The sequence below is a fragment of the Ascidia mentula genome, chromosome 5 (genome assembly GCF_947561715.1).
Source record: "Ascidia mentula chromosome 5, kaAscMent1.1, whole genome shotgun sequence".
Taxonomy (NCBI): domain Eukaryota; kingdom Metazoa; phylum Chordata; class Ascidiacea; order Phlebobranchia; family Ascidiidae; genus Ascidia; species Ascidia mentula.
The window spans coordinates 21106782-21122242 of NC_138570.1; the positions used below are offsets into that span (position 1 = coordinate 21106782).

Genomic DNA, 15461 nt, shown 5'->3' on the forward strand with positions numbered 1-15461 from the left:
AAATTATTATTTATGAGAAAAAATAAAAATTACACACAGGCGGTGATCGTGCTTTACTCCGAGTCACAGGAATATATTGATTTGTAAAGACAGATCCACCGGTCACCGCGACCTGCACAGGTTGATTCCTGCAGTAATTTACCACATTTTTTTAGGCTTTCATTATCTCTATTGTAAGGTAACCTGTTGTACTTTGGACGTACACGTTTTGTCTTGGCGAGGATATGCAACGTTGTACCTCAAGCTTACTTCATAGATCAACGTTAAATGTTAGAAAACTGCATTCCAAGATTACAATGTGAGTTACCAATGTTAATCGACAATTTCTTGTAATGCGACCCAAGTAATTTGCATCCAAGTTAGTTAGATCTCGTATTATTTCTTAACACTTTTCTTTACCTGTCCCTCGACACCTTCCTGTCCCAGGCAACTGAATGCGGACAAACAGTTGCAAGACTCCCGGCTTTATAGAAAAACTGCATTACCACTAAACACGCAGCAGGTAACTTCCCAACCACATGAGGTGAAGTTGTTGCTACTTTTAGCAATTGCAACACGCACCGCCAAGCACTAATCTTGTACCAGGTACTGCATGACATCATGAATATGTGAATAAACATGAGGTAATTTCAACGCGCATCCATGCACAGAATATTGAATGCTTCACGCTTTCTATGACATGAGCAGACATCGCAACAGAGGTGATGCGCAAACGTTTTACTTGCAAGAGCAATTTTATTCTAAATCGTCGCTTGCAGCACAACTAACAAAAGTAATAGAAACAGGTAATTTTTAATAAGAGAACAACTCCACATTCAGGTCAATACCTTACATGACGACTTGACAGAAGATAATATTTTAAAGGAAATGTCAATAAGCCTTTAAGCGAAAAAGATTCTCCGGCTTTAATGATTTTTAACGAAACCAACGGCTTGCATTGGAATTTACGTTTCAAAGTTGCCCGAATGCAGAAAGACCGAAATTGCATTCGCGTGTCAGACAAAATGACGTAACAATATGTGCGCTGAAGCCTGGGGGCAGAAAGTTTCACATTTCGGCTGTGATTTTATTTTATTTATAATATTTTGCTCCGATCGAATGTTTCAGGCGACTTTATTAAAACAAAATTCTCGACTTCTCACACACTTAACTCAATGTTACTTAAACCCCTGGGTGCGGTCAGGTTTCGATCAGTTAAGAATTTAATACCAGGAGGGTAAGATTTAACAGGTCTCTTTATATTAAGGTTATTTTTGCAATCAATTTGTCATTATTAAAGTTTTTTATTATTTACAGACAGGTGGTTGAAAAGTGTTCGCAAAACGACATTCGTTTGCAATGTTTCCTGTTCTTCGTTTACATTCAGAATATCAGACAAATTCAACTATTATTCTGGGTTCAACCATCCCGACTTTTATAAATAGGTGTTTTCAGGGACGCGTTTGCAAATTGTCAATTTCAAGTTTTTGTGGCAAACGCTACTTTTAGCAATCGCGACACGCACCGCCAAGCGCTTACTTCATCATCTAATCTCGTCTCCCACCAAACAACCTGAGATTAATCTTGTACCAGGTACTGCATGACATCATAACACTGCAATCACAGACACGCAGTAAACATGATAAGGAGATTGAACGTGCGTGCAAAGCCCAGCAACGTTTATTACTACCGGGTTTCAGGACGCTATATATAGATAATTACAACGTTGATCACAAACAAAGGAGAGTTTGTTCATCGTTTGCATGTTCTCACTTTTATTTGGGGGACCAAACATCACAGAGTTGTAACTAATGTATTAAATTGTCTATGATATCTGCATTCAGCACAGTGGAGAAGATGACGCGCAACGTTTTGCTTGTGGCTCACGTCCATGTTAACTCCACCTGGATAGGTTGCACCACAAATAATATAAAAATTCCGACGGAAGCGTAAATTGTGGCTGAACAACCAAAGGTATTTTATGACAACATCACGGTTGACACTCCTTCGTAGAAATTGTGAAAAGACTAAACCGTTAAACATGGACAATTATCCGGCATTAATTTTAACCAAAGATAAAAAGCATGATAATTACAAGGCCACATGTTTTTCGCATTGGAATTTACGTTTCAAAGTGGCCCGAATGCAGCAAACAAATTTCAAGGCGCGAGTCAGACAAAATGACGTAAGAATCTGCATTGAAGCCTGGGGCAGAATGTTGAAATTTGAAGTTTTTTTTAACACAAACCTTGTGACTTCTCACACGCTTAAATCAATAATCCACAACCCCAGGGTGCCCCCGGTTCCAATCAGTTAAGCATTTATTACTTGGATGCAAATATTAAACATGGATTTTTGCTCCTTTGATATTAGTTTTATGTACACTTGATAATATTGAATTTACGCAAACTATTAATTACGTTATGATGAATTGCATTCTTTAATCGCTGCATTTTTTTTCTAATTTGTTCTCCAATTTTGCGATACATAAATCTCATATAACTCGAGTAGAATTTGATTGGGAAATCATATTTGTTCAGTACATTTGACATAAAGTCGCACGTGGGTTCTTATGTTGTTCCTTTACCTGAGTTTAATTGAAAACCTGATGCGGAGAATTACACTACATACATCTTTATTATTTCATCAAAACTACATTGATACAAAGTTAGTCAAATAATTAGACACACGCATTAACAACTACACTTTCGGTATACAAGTACAGAGTTAACACACAAAGCGAAGACTATTAGGTTAAGTGGTAGAGGCTGAGACTGATAAAAGCACACTATACTAGTGAGAGGGGTGACGATTTAGAGGTTCTGAAAAAAGATTGTTCACAGCAAGCATTTAACAGAAGACATTCAGTTACTGGAAAACCGGGTTAAACTTTACACAGGAAAACTGGCGCTATGCAAACGACCAACAAACAATCCACCAGCAAATTACATGGCAACGTAATCTTGGTTGCTTCGTCTCGGGCTTTTCAAGTGTGGTCGGTCTGATCGAAAACTATTTTACTATTTTAGTCAAAATATGCGAGTCCTTGTTACGTTTTTATTCTTCTTGGCACGTTGACATTTATTAACTGTGGTCTAGCTTTCCTCTGGTGAGTAGCAACCCACGCCAACAGGATAAATTGCTTGTCCGGAAACAGAACAATTGTTGTCTCGATCTTTGGAAATTTTCTTGAAACCCGAATCATCGTCAACTCCCCAACTGAGCAAATATTGTCAATTTGAGAAATTTTACATTATTTGTAAGAAGTTTTTAAAGACTTTACCAACAAGGATGTATCATATTTGAGGTATAATTGTACACGATAAAAACGATAAACACTTTGCTGATTTGTTGTAGTTTGGTTTTGTTCCACATTGGTAACTAATGGTTTATAACATGTTGTCTTCATGGCATTTACACAAAAATATGATGGTTTACCTGTTCTTGATAATCCAGTACTTGTCCTCGCCACGTGGTTTGCTCTGATCTTTTCCATAACCAACGACCAACACTGTGTGACGTAACGCGTTTTCGTTCGTTGGATTTAAACCTTTTTCCCAATCAGGATCATAAAATATGTCTGAAAATTCATTACACTGATATGATTTTTAATATTTGCTCGCAAAATGGCAAATTTATTTACAGTTAAGTTATAAGAAGTTGTTTTCAAATAGTTACCTTCATAGTTGGTGTGAGCGTGGAATTTGGATTTATTTGAAACAACCAAACTGACAGCAACCGGCCCAACTTTCGCCACCACATTTTCAAGTTCTTTTTCACATTCTTTTGTTTTCTTGAATCCTTTGATTCCGATACGTCTGCAGGGTCCATCTCTGCATCGTGTTCTCTGTCCAATGTAACAGCACAAATTGTCGTACACATATTTTCACCAAATCATAATGCAATAAGTTATGTAACTTTTTGTTTACGAAGATCTTTTCGTAAATTTCGATTTCAATGGTTCAACCTAATAAGTTTTGCTAATTTCCATGTTTGGTTTCTCAAAACTAACCAGTACTGGAAGATACAATTAAACGTATCTTTTTTTAAGACTCTTATTTGCTGAAACTAAGTACTTTAGTGGTGGTTACGTTGTAACTCCAGCAATCTACAAGGTACTTTAGTAATGGACGTCTATGGGAAGTATGTTATGAGGTAAAAAGCACACTGAAGATCCAATTATTGTTTAATATTAAAAATGGATTTTCGTTGAACAAACCTTGCCAATAAAAGGATATTCATGTTCAAAAACGAGTCCATTCCTTCGAATGTAATCAAACGCCCATTCCAGATCTCCAATTCCTCCACCCTTTTTGTCACAATCAACTAATTGTAGTTCAGAAAGTTTGATCAATTCCCCGTTGTTTATCTTGTGATGGGATTCAACGGCTGCCACCTGCATATTTAAATCATGGTAGTTATACCAGTTAGGCATTTGTTACTAACACTTACTGCACTGAATATCCAGCAAGCGGGCAACTCAGTTCCTTGGTCTTGCGCCGGTGTTACACAACCCTTGTCCCTCCAGTCAATACTTTCAGGGTTGGGTTCCTCAATGCCAACATCTGGTTCAGTTTCGTGAGGTTCTTCGCACATTTTCGATGCCCCGAATAACAAGGGCGGTCTGTAACATTCTGCCACATTCCGATCGTCCATCCATGGGAGTTCATCGTTTTTCTGTGTTGAAATGTATTTAAACAAACGTTTACTCAAACTTAGTTGGAAATCATTAGGTTAACAGGCTTCGCAAACCATCGAAATAACTGCAACATAACTCTAAATGTTAAATGAATGTAAAATAAGAATGAAATTTATTAAAGCAATTTGGTTGAAACCAGGAATAAACTTACTGTATTTTGCGATCCACTCATTCCATACTTAATCTACGTCATCATCAAGATCGCCAAACATTGTTCAGGCTCAGCACGTTGAAATAAAAAAGTTATGACTACATAAAAATGCCAGTATGTATTAACATGATAACGGTGTATGATAAGTTATCACCATTTCAACGCCAGGATATACTATGGGTTACATCATTTTGCTGCGTATAAGTTTCTGTATATACGCTGCAGTCACATTCCAATAGTATACAATACGTGGTGACTACACTTGATAAACAAATCAATGTTTTTGATTAGCTAATTAACTTTAATTGTTGTAATAAATAACTAAGTACTTGCTGGAATAATTTAATCAACTACTGCTGTGAGTAACATATAAGATTTAACATACAAATTCTTGTTCAAATACAACAGATTTGTACGCATTCACAACCGTACATAAAACTATGAGTCTCCACATTTGCAACTTGCTTGACGTCACACATGATTTACCAATTTCTCGCTTTCAACTCATTTTAACGCTGCGCGATCAAAACAATTGATTGCAAAGCGAAACCGACTGCTGTTACGTCATGAGAAATGACTGTGGCTGATTAGATAGGTGTCGCTGGAGAGCACATCTAATGAAAACTTCGGTTAAAGCACCCGAGTCATACAAACAAAAAAAGCGATCGGGATTCGTCCCCAGGATGTCGTGGGTTCGAATCTCGGTGTGGCAACAAATAAGTAAAAGAACAAATAAGTGCGACGCATTTGGAGATATTCACAGTACGTGTGACGCACTGATTATTGTGAAAGGCTGGGTTTCAAGTTCCGACGAACAGTTTGAGAGGCGTCCCGACGAACAGTTTGAGAGGCGTCCCGACGAACAGTTTGAGAACCATTGAATTACATCCTTGAATTCCAACGTTGGTAAGTTGATTGATCGCAAATATAATCATAAAATGTGATGTTTATATTTAACCTCCACATACAACTCAAATAGTGTCTATGTGGCTGGTTAGTCGACAAGACCGTCGTCAGTCATCTCCTGTTCTGCTGCACTGATGAGATCTTATAGATCGAAAACGTGTGCACAACTGTCTGCAGATAACTGGTTATCTTAAAAGTTAACTCCACAAATGTAGCGCAAAAGAACCTGCGATCACTCGTTTAACGTTTTCTTTCCAAGTTTTCACGCTTTATTATATCACGTATTCATTTACGCCACGTTTTTTCACCTCTTATTCTTAAACCTTCCACCTACTTAATTAAATGTTTTTATGTTAATTTATATTTTAATTTACGTAATTGTCTCGAACGCACCAGTCACCGCACGTTGATTTTATATCGCAGCGCTAACTCCCTCTCTCTCACGTGACACGGTTGGGCCAATGACGAGTGATATAAAAGATAGAAACGGGACCAACGCGAGACACTAAAAGAGGATTGCCAGGCTGCTTTGTGGATCGTTATTCGCCTGCTTGTATTTTAAAGTTTTATGAACAAGATTTAATCTGATTGAAAAACCGTTGTGCTGGAACAGGCTTGTGGTTAGCCGGTAATGCAGCGTCCTGAGGACCTTGGAAAGCGTTTGGTTTAAGAAGCGTAACACAAATACGAAAAATCAACATTTTCTACAATAGGTTTCCGTATAACGTTTTCTCAGTTCAATATGAAAGTAGAAACCTGTCCACCTCACAATAAGCCAGAGTTTCAGGTTTTCTTTACCGATTGCTCGCGAAGTCAGTAAAAAAACAATCTTAGTAACAAATACTAACCCTTACAAATCTTCAGTGAATCAGCAAACTACTACACACTTAAACAACTGAATGCTGGTTGCGAGGAGAGGGTGTGTTTAGTTTCAGTGGGTCGTAACCGTTACATTTTGCATAGTAGTTGAGGCGTAACTTGAAACGTACAGTCTATGTTTCGCGAAGGGAAGGTTCCGCAATCTTCGGACACAAAATTCTTTTCTATTTCTGTTTGGAAAATGTATTGATATTGAAAAAAAAAAAACAGATGAAATTACGGCCTTACAAAAATCCCTAAATTTTTATGGCGTCAGAAAACGGCCCCTGAAGCACAACCTTTTCTGATCATCAAAAAAACACTGACGTCATTATTTTAACAAATTGGGAAATCCCCTATCTGTCCAGTGCCAAGTCACGTTTTTAGGAAAAAATGGAAACTCAGAAAAACAAATGAATGATGACTTTTCAGCTAAGCGTCGCAGAGAGTTCACCAGCGGAGTTTAATTCCAATGCTGTGAAAGCTTTTGTGTATTACCAGACCTGCGAAAGTTTGTTTTCACGTTAATTTTAAATTTATATCAAGATTTATCATCATGTTTTTGTGTGGTCTGTTTTAGAATTAGTTGTTAGATAGGTAAGCCCCCAGATTGGTTGTTTCTGACAAATTCTTGCAGGCAGTTTTTGCATTTGGCAGTATTTCATATTTGACCACTTTTTCGATCACTTTACTCATATTTTTATTTGACTCTGTAATTTTTACGAACAACTCTGCAACTTCTACTTGCTTTCCATAGTTGTCTGTAATGCACTAACATACAAAAAAAACGTTGCGATCGTCTGCACAATTAACGATCGCCAAAAACAAAATCCGCGCAAAAAAACAAACTTTCCAATCCGGGATCCATCCATGAATTAATTGCTGTGGTTTGTCTTTTTTATATTTTATCTCTCAACCCCATTGTAAAAGGTTATAAATTTTAATACAAAACCGATGGAGCATTTTTTGTCAACAAGATTTTGTAGGAATTTCTTAAATACGTGGGACAAAACTTTCTATGCATCCACTTTCGGTGGTTATACTTGGTACAGTGACAAGCACCTCAATATCATTCCATGTAAATGGACAACTGTATACAGGTTTGTTGAAGCTTATATGCAAAAATCTTCTGCATTTCTTTTTTTAGCTTTTTAATGCATTTTTATTTAGTTAATTTTAGTTGTTGGCAACAGATAACACAAAAAATGTGGACATGTTTGTTAAAGATAGAAGTAGAAATTATTAGTTGTTGTAAACCTGTTTGCTTTGTTCAGTTGATGATGTGGATCCGATGATGAGCCTGAACTCATGGCTCCGATCACAACCAGGACTCACTGGAACAAAAGTGATGTGTTATGAGGGAGGATGTGGATGTTGCATGGTTGCCATGGAGAAAACTCCTGGAAAGATAGAAACTGTAAACTTGGTGAATGTTAAAAGTTAAACTCTATGTCTTGGTTTGTTGTTTAATCATAACTGATATGCAGATGCTTCCTATTCATTAACTAATTTTACTGTGTTTGACATAAAAATGCATATTAAAAAAAATTTATGTATTGACAAATGTATTAAGTGTCTCAGCCTGCTTGCTTCAGTGGACGGGTGCAGAGTAACAACTGTGGAAGGACTTGGGTCACGAAGAGATGGCTACAATACAATACAAACTCGTGTAGCTGAGTTTGATGGTTCACAGTGTGGTTATTGCACTCCTGGCTTCGTGATGAATATGTACAGGTTCGCTTATAAATTAGAATACACAGAAAATTTGTGGTGAGTTATTCAGAGTATGTTTTTCTGGCCTTTCAAACACAACTGTGCTTATTATATTAAATCATTGCAGTATGCATGTTTATATGTAGTTGCCAATAAAACCATAAAGTAACTCTCTTGTCTTTTTAGCCTTTTATCAGAAGATCCAACTCCAAACGAGCAAAGATAGTTTTGATGGAGACATTTGTCGTTGTACAGGATATCGTCCCATACTTGATGCAATGAAATCTTCTGCAACAGATGCTGACCCAAAACTGCTGAAAAAATTTTCAGACATTGAGGTACAACATGCATTAAGTTGTACAAACTTCCTGATTCCTTTTCTGTTACCAACAAATACTTTAAGTAAACAACATTGTATCTCGAGAAATATTTTACAGTTTTTGTTTCTCAGGATCTTGAAAAGGATTTTTGTTATTTAAAATGCAACAAACGAAAGTTGGCGCAACAAAAAGCAACCAGGCTTGAATTATTTAATGGTGGAACTTCATGGATCCAACCAACTTCATTTAATGATTTATTTGCAGTTCTCAAATCCCAACCAACTGCTCAAATAATTTGTGGAAACACTGCTTCTGGTAAGTCTAACAAGACAAATTTCTGTTTTTTTGTTTGTGATCTCATGATGATCCATGGGAAAATACTTGAACCTATAGTATGTGTTAAAATGAAGGCAAAAATTAGGTACAATAAGTTTGGGGTGAAAACAAAGCTGTGATTATGATTAAAGTAATTGTGGTTATAATTCAACTTGCATTTACAATGTCAGAAGTTGACCCAAACTTTGATTTGTTTGTGGTAAGAATTTCTCATCCTATAACCCTGAGTATTCAGGCAAAAGTTTGTTTGAACAACAAACATCAATAAGTTTATATTGTAACATGTTGCTAGTCATCACCCAATAAAATCATACAGTTGACATAATTCACTAAACCTAATATTTGACATGATCACAGTACCTGGTCATCAACATGTTAGTCCTAACACATAGTTAGCTGATGTTTGTTTAAACAACAAACATCAATAAGTTTATATTGTAACATGTTGTAAAAATGCACTAAACCTGCTTAAATTTCAAATATATAATGAAGTGCAGTGTTCTGACTTCAAACAGAATCGGTCCAAATACAAAACAAGCACAAAATGTGTTTCTTCCTTACAAGCAGTAAAGAGCCATAAGAATCCATGAGAACTGCAGACACTTGCACACAATATTTCATTCTATAAGGTCTCATAAGTGCAGTTTGGTGTGACTGTGGCACTGGGCTAGCTTGTAGACTACCATGCACACTTACACCACAGACACCATGAAGTTAAAATCTGTGTCCCTGTCAGTATCCAAGTTGTCACAGTTACCAGCTGCACTGATGAGACCTTTATAGATTGAAACAGTGCATGCATGTGTCCGCAGATCTAACACACATCCATAATTACTGTACTAACCAGTATATATCAACCTAGTTTATTTTTACTTTCAACTTGCCGCACATTTATCATATATTGCTAGAGTTGCGTCATCAATTCTAATTGGTCTCAAAAGAAACAGGGACATTCTTATATAAACAGGTGTGTGATTCCTAGCGACGTTGTTACAATCTGAGTGGAGCGCATTCCACGTACGATATTCGGGTTAGGTCTGACTCATCCCTGTGTATATGCACTTATTTAAACTAACCCGGTATCCAACCACTGCTAATTTCGTCATCAATGAAACAAATGCGTCACGAAAATGGGAATTTAATGAAAAACAGCTGCTGATTTTTTACCACACGGGGGTTCGAACCCTGACTCTCCTTGCCATGAATTCCGTTCAGGCTTTTTGTGCTTGATATAACGTCCAGCGCCTTCACCAATATTGTTGAAACAGGGACAACGCTACACCACTGCTCGTTGCTGTCTCAAGTGGGGCGCACGATTGCCTCAAATTTCTCATCAAGTCTGGCGCCACCGTGCGATCGCGTGACGTCAACAATGACGGTCCCGTGCAAAGAGCAGCCCTCAGTTACCACACTGACGTCATCAATTATTTGATTAGTTTGGAGGGGAGGAAGGATGGTGATGACGAGGAAAGTTTAAACGTGTGGCCAGCATTAGTTGGTAAGTGACGTCACTGGTTCCGTAATAGCACCATGACATACTGAAATTACGCTGACGATGCTTTGTGTATATGCGTATGTATTCACCAATTTAATAACAGGGTGGATGACTCTTTTAGGAACTTTGGTTTCATCGGTTGTATGTTGTAAATTTGTGTAAATTTTGCTTATTTTCGGAAAAAGTCGAAAACTCTGTGTGTGGAAAATGTGACAATTTATTTATTTATTATTCCCTAACATTATTGTAACCTCACAAAAAACAAATTCTCTATTTAAGAAATGCTGGAATGCCAATTCGTTTCCCGCCAAGACGCTTCGCTTCGTTGCCTCGAGGTTCTGCTTCATCGCACACCGACTTACTGGCGCCCTCTGTTGGCGGTTGATGCAGTTCCTCCTCTTGTTAATTTGCTCCGGAGCGCAAGAAAAAGACCCAAGTCAGGAACCATGTCCCTTGATTCTGGTTCGTTTTTAACTGTGGTCAATGTGGACACATGTCTTTCGTCGGGTAAATTAAATTTAAAGGTATCCTGGCGACTGTGCGTGGTGTTCGCCCGGCTGTTTCGTCACTGGCCCAAAAGCTGCAGGGATGAGACCTAATGGTCGAAACACCCACTAAACCTGGCTGGCACTCACTAAAAGACGTGTGTTGTTTGCCGCTAGATGTCGCTGCAACGTTTTTATTCCCGCAATAAGCTTCGTTAAATCTTTACGCGGATGCACTGAGTGTGTGTTTGGGGTTGGAGTCCAAGTTGTAACTCCAGAAATCCCAAAACTTTGTGGTCGAGGACTCAGTGAACATTTGTGTTGAAGGTTTAGGGAAGGATTTGGAAGACGAGACGACTTCTCCCATAAGATCACTCGCTTGTTCTGTTATTTGCCTCATGTCGGAACAGGATGACGTCAGAGTTGAGATTGCGAACGCTGTCGCGATTCCAAGTAGGTGTTAAGTCACGTGGTTAATATTTCACTTTTGTCAGGATAGAAATCGTAGTTAAATATCTGTTCAATATTTTTTTGAAAACCACGTAAAAACAGTAGCTTTGCGTAAAAATTATGTAATTTGTGCAATGTCTGCTTATCGTACAGCATTTAATTAAGTTAAGTGTAAAATATATTGAATATGCCGTCGATTGGTCAGACTTGTTTCTTTTCAATCGGGGACTATTTTTCGCAGCTCTTATTTCTCTGTTAAAACCCATGGCATCCCACGATCTTGATCCGGAGAACCAGGATCTGGAATCTAGATGCGAGATTCAATCGCGTTCCTCTGTCGTTCTCTCGGATCTCGCCCACGTGGATGACAACGCGTCACGCATCGCCGCACATGGTGGAATCCGGCCGTTAGTTGAACTCCTCCAAGTTGACGTGAGTCAGAAATACAGGAGGGGAATTCTGGATTAAATTTATTGCAAGGTTGGTTTAAAACCGATGCCTCACGTCCGTCGTATACTTCCCATGGGATTTGAGGTAATTGTAACTTTCCAGCTTGTATTGTTCCAGGTTGTGGATGTGCTTGTCAACGTCATCAACACCCTGGCTTCACTCTGTCGGGGAGACACGAGTGGTGCGGGCGAGATCCAGCGGAGAATTATGGAGTGTGGAGCTTCCGGGTTCCTGGTTGATTTTCTCACGGTGAAGGACGATTCGCTTCAGACGGCGACTGCTGACGCGATTGCCGCTGTTTGCGATGACAACCAGGACAACCAGGTATAACGGGTGTGGGGATGAAGCTTGTTGTGAATTGTGACCTAAATATTAATCCACACTTGTGGGATTTTGCACCTGTTGAAGAACTGAATATTTTCAGTCAAGAAGTGAAGTCGTTGTTTATATTGCTTGCAGTAATCATTTTGTTTGGCCGGTGTTGTTTTTACAAAAGATTTACTGAACTATTAAAATTGGTCTTTTTTGTTGTTTCCTAAATGTCAGAAAGTTAAAAATTTATCCAAAGATTTTACACAGAACGAATTTGTTCAAATCGGAGTGTTAGTGCCGCTGGTGGCGATATTGCGAGGTCATTGCATTCCCGCTCAGATGAAAGCTGCGCTTGCTGTTGGATGCATCACTAGAGGGAACCAGGCAGCCCAACACGAGGCGTCGTTAGAAGAAGCTCCGACCGCTCTGTGTCGTCTGTTTCAAGTAAGTAGAGAATGAAGTTACAAAAATCAAGTTTGTCTAGTTTAAAGAATTTCTCATTGAAACCTTGTGACTTTTAGTGGAACTCTTTTCCGGCATTTTTTTGATTTTTTCTTTCCATTTTGCAAAAAAAACATTAATCAACCCAATGTAAAGATTTCCATCAACTGTCATTTTCGTAACAGATTTGGTCGGATGAGGTGAAGGAACGCGGCGCATGCGCACTGTGGTCGTTGGCCGGTCACCACCCTGAGCAGCAGAGAGCAATTGCTCGCAGAATCGGGACGAGTCAAATAATTGACATGTTACTCAGCAAATCCGACACGCTTCAGTTGATCGGTAAAAAGTTGCTTTATTTCTAATATTTGAAACAAAACAAACGAATAATATTAAAAATGAAACAGTGTATGTCGGAAAACAAAATGAGTTCAGGAAACACAAGATCCCAATCAGTGGAAGTTGTTGCTAAAAAGATTCTTCGCGGAATATTTTAGCAAAACGATTTTTTGATGTCAATGGCTGGAATGTATTGACTCGTTTGTAGGTTGCCAGGCGGTGGCAGCATGGAGCTGGAAAGTTCATCGAGTCAGGCGCGTTTGTCACGTGACAACACTATCCCTCCGCTCATCCGGTTGCTCAGGTTGGGGAAAACCAGTCGGAAAGTCGTCATGGGAACACTGGACGCTATTAACAAGATGTGCATTGGTGCGTGACCATTTTTCCTACCTCTGTAACGTGCATTTCAGGTATTATAATAACGACAATGGCTGCGCGTGAAGCTTTTTTGTTTTCGAAAGCGTTAGAGGGAGCTTGAACGTCTGGTGTTTTTTTTTTACCTATTTGAAAATATTGGTTTCGTTCAGAATGCAATATTTTGTGTTTGTAAAATCAGTGAATTTCCTAAAGTTTGTTTTTGATAAATTTGTTTATTATTATTTCACTTTATTTTCACATCGGTCCAGGTGTAGCCCACATAAACAACAAGAACTCTCAACTCACAATTGCCGAAGAGGGCGCCATTGAGCTGCTGGTCAACAGAGTGTGGAAAACGTCACGTGACGAGAAGATGCAGGTGACGCGATGCCAGAAATTACGTCATAGAGTCGCGATTAAACAAAAGATGTTTGTTCTAAAGGTCGATCTTCTCCATTGTTTATCGTGTCTTGTTAGCGGTTGTCAGGAGAACGAAGACAAACTGAACGAATTGGACGGATTCGGATTCGAAATTATTCTGCAAGTCTGCAACTCGCCCAGTATGGTGGGTTTGTTGTAAAACCCTTGTGATGTAATAAAGAATGCTCAATATACAGTACCGGGTGGGTAATCCCCACCTCTACTACTTGTTTCTCACAACTCCTGTTGAATCTGCGAAGCTTGCTTTAAGCCAGGGTATTTACTTTCTATTGAAATTTACGTACAAATAATTGGCGATAAAGTTAATTGCGTGTGCATAGTTTATGTGTGAACGAATTGGAAGTAATTTTTACAAGCATATGTTTTGTTCTTTTTAAGGCGGAGAAATTACAAGCAGTATCCGCACTAACCATGTTCGCATTCAACCGAATCCAACAACAACAACGGATTTCACGCTTGGGTGGTTTGAGCCTCACAACGTTTGAGGAGTTATTTCGGTGCAAGGATCCGATTTTTGAAACTACCGCAGCTTTTCAGGTAAAGTTGGAAAGAAATATCTTGTATCTTAGACAGCTTTGTGAGATGAATAAAAACCTCATGCAATAATATAAACCTTGTGTGGAACGAAATCGTGGAGGAAGTGGTTTTAAGTTATAGAAGTTGTGTATTTAACAGCTGGTTGTTCTCGCTCGCATCATAACAAACACTTCCCTTGTCGAATCTTCTGCTAGAGGCGTCATTACGCTCGTCAACTTCCTCGATGACGTCAACGATGACGTAGTGGCAATGGCAGGTACGTGTTGAAATATATATTCGACTTTTTGGGTGATTTGTATTGACAGATTTTATATTGACATTTTTCTATTTCCACGTGGTTTAAACTTTATGATGACATTTTTAGGATATTTATCTTTCAACCGAACGGCGAGCAGAGAGTTGATGACGTCATGCAGAGCGACTGAAGGCCTTTGTGTCACTCTTACGGTTAATTTGGGTGAAGATGGAAAAGTGTCTGATGAGTTTGTAGCCGAGTTTAAACGACAGGCGACCATCGGTTTGCCGATTGTTAAAGAAAAGAGGAGTAAGTTCGTTATAATTTGTGTTAACGTACATTCTACTGAGCTTAGACACAAGCTTTCATGCAGCAAAAGTTCTGGGGTTTATTTCAATCATAAAAATATCAACCTTTGTTTATTCAGGGCCGTCAAGACCTCAAACAGCGCAAACGAGGGGAAACACCTTACATGTTAACGAGTAGGAAATGCCTCGTAGTGTGCGTTAAAATACAGGAACACTGAAATGTGGATTTTTTCAGAGCTGCTCACCGGACGATGAGAGCACGTTCGATTTCCCCGGCCAACAGAAAAGTTTCTACAAACAAATAAAACTTTTCTGTTCCTTTGTTATACTTATTTCAGAACAACAGTTTCCTGTTTTTCTTTTCTTGTCAGGTTCAAAACATTGTATGCAGTTGCGCGACAAGTTCGTGTAGTTTGTAAATATTTCACTGTGAAAATTTGTATGCTTCCTGTATTATGTGAAATATTGTTAGATGCTGTTTTTTTATGTTCTTGCATTCCCTTTTGAAGTGACACGTTTTGTGAGATTTATAAAACTGTGAACATCCCAGATTCTTCCACTGATGTAACATTTTTTTACTCATAATTGCATCGTGTGTACTTAGTAAAGAATGTTTGACAAAGTTAGACATATGCATATTTAACTTAAATTT

General features: G+C 38.5%; 2 protein-coding genes and 1 pseudogene across 2 annotated transcripts; 2 read left to right on the top strand and 1 right to left on the bottom strand.

Annotated features, from left to right (window-relative positions):
- Positions 1–3074: 3074 nt before the first annotated feature.
- Positions 3075–4850, bottom strand: LOC145903204 (procathepsin L-like). Its single transcript, XM_082991270.1, has 6 exons — positions 4830–4850; positions 4432–4656; positions 4199–4375; positions 3658–3826; positions 3418–3559; positions 3075–3198 (listed from the first exon to the last, which is right to left on the bottom strand). The coding sequence occupies exons 1-6, from the start codon at positions 4848–4850 to the stop codon at positions 3075–3077; spliced, it is 858 nt and encodes a 285-aa protein (XP_082847396.1).
- A 3668-nt stretch (positions 4851–8518) lies between these two features.
- LOC145904027 (uncharacterized) lies at positions 8519–10416 on the top strand. The gene is made up of 3 exons (XM_082992242.1): positions 8519–8644; positions 8758–8941; positions 10231–10416. Exons 1-3 carry the CDS (start codon positions 8585–8587, stop codon positions 10392–10394), a joined length of 408 nt encoding a protein of 135 aa, XP_082848368.1. The 5' UTR covers positions 8519–8584; the 3' UTR covers positions 10395–10416.
- Positions 10417–10738: 322 nt separating this feature from the next.
- On the top strand, positions 10739–14987 carry LOC145903206 (ankyrin and armadillo repeat-containing protein-like; annotated as a pseudogene).
- Positions 14988–15461: the final 474 nt, after the last annotated feature.

What these genes read in the sequence shown, in the direction of transcription:
- LOC145903204 (XM_082991270.1), bottom strand. Translation starts at nt 4,850, where the DNA reads ATGAGTGGATCGCAAAATACA. An exon ending in AATATCCTTTTATTGGCAAG is followed by an intron (nt 3,827 to 4,198) that starts GTTTGTTCAACG and finishes TACATTGGACAG; the next exon opens with AGAACACGATGCAGAGATGG. An exon ending in TACTGGATTATCAAGAACAG is followed by an intron (nt 3,199 to 3,417) that starts GTAAACCATCAT and finishes ATATTTGCTCAG; the next exon opens with TTGGGGAGTTGACGATGATT.
- LOC145904027 (XM_082992242.1), top strand. Translation starts at nt 8,585, where the DNA reads ATGAAATCTTCTGCAACAGATGCTGACCCAAAACTGCTGAAAAAATTT. An exon ending in AAAAATTTTCAGACATTGAG is followed by an intron (nt 8,645 to 8,757) that starts GTACAACATGCA and finishes TTTGTTTCTCAG; the next exon opens with GATCTTGAAAAGGATTTTTG. An exon ending in TTGTGGAAACACTGCTTCTG is followed by an intron (nt 8,942 to 10,230) that starts GTAAGTCTAACA and finishes TTGTTGAAACAG; the next exon opens with GGACAACGCTACACCACTGC.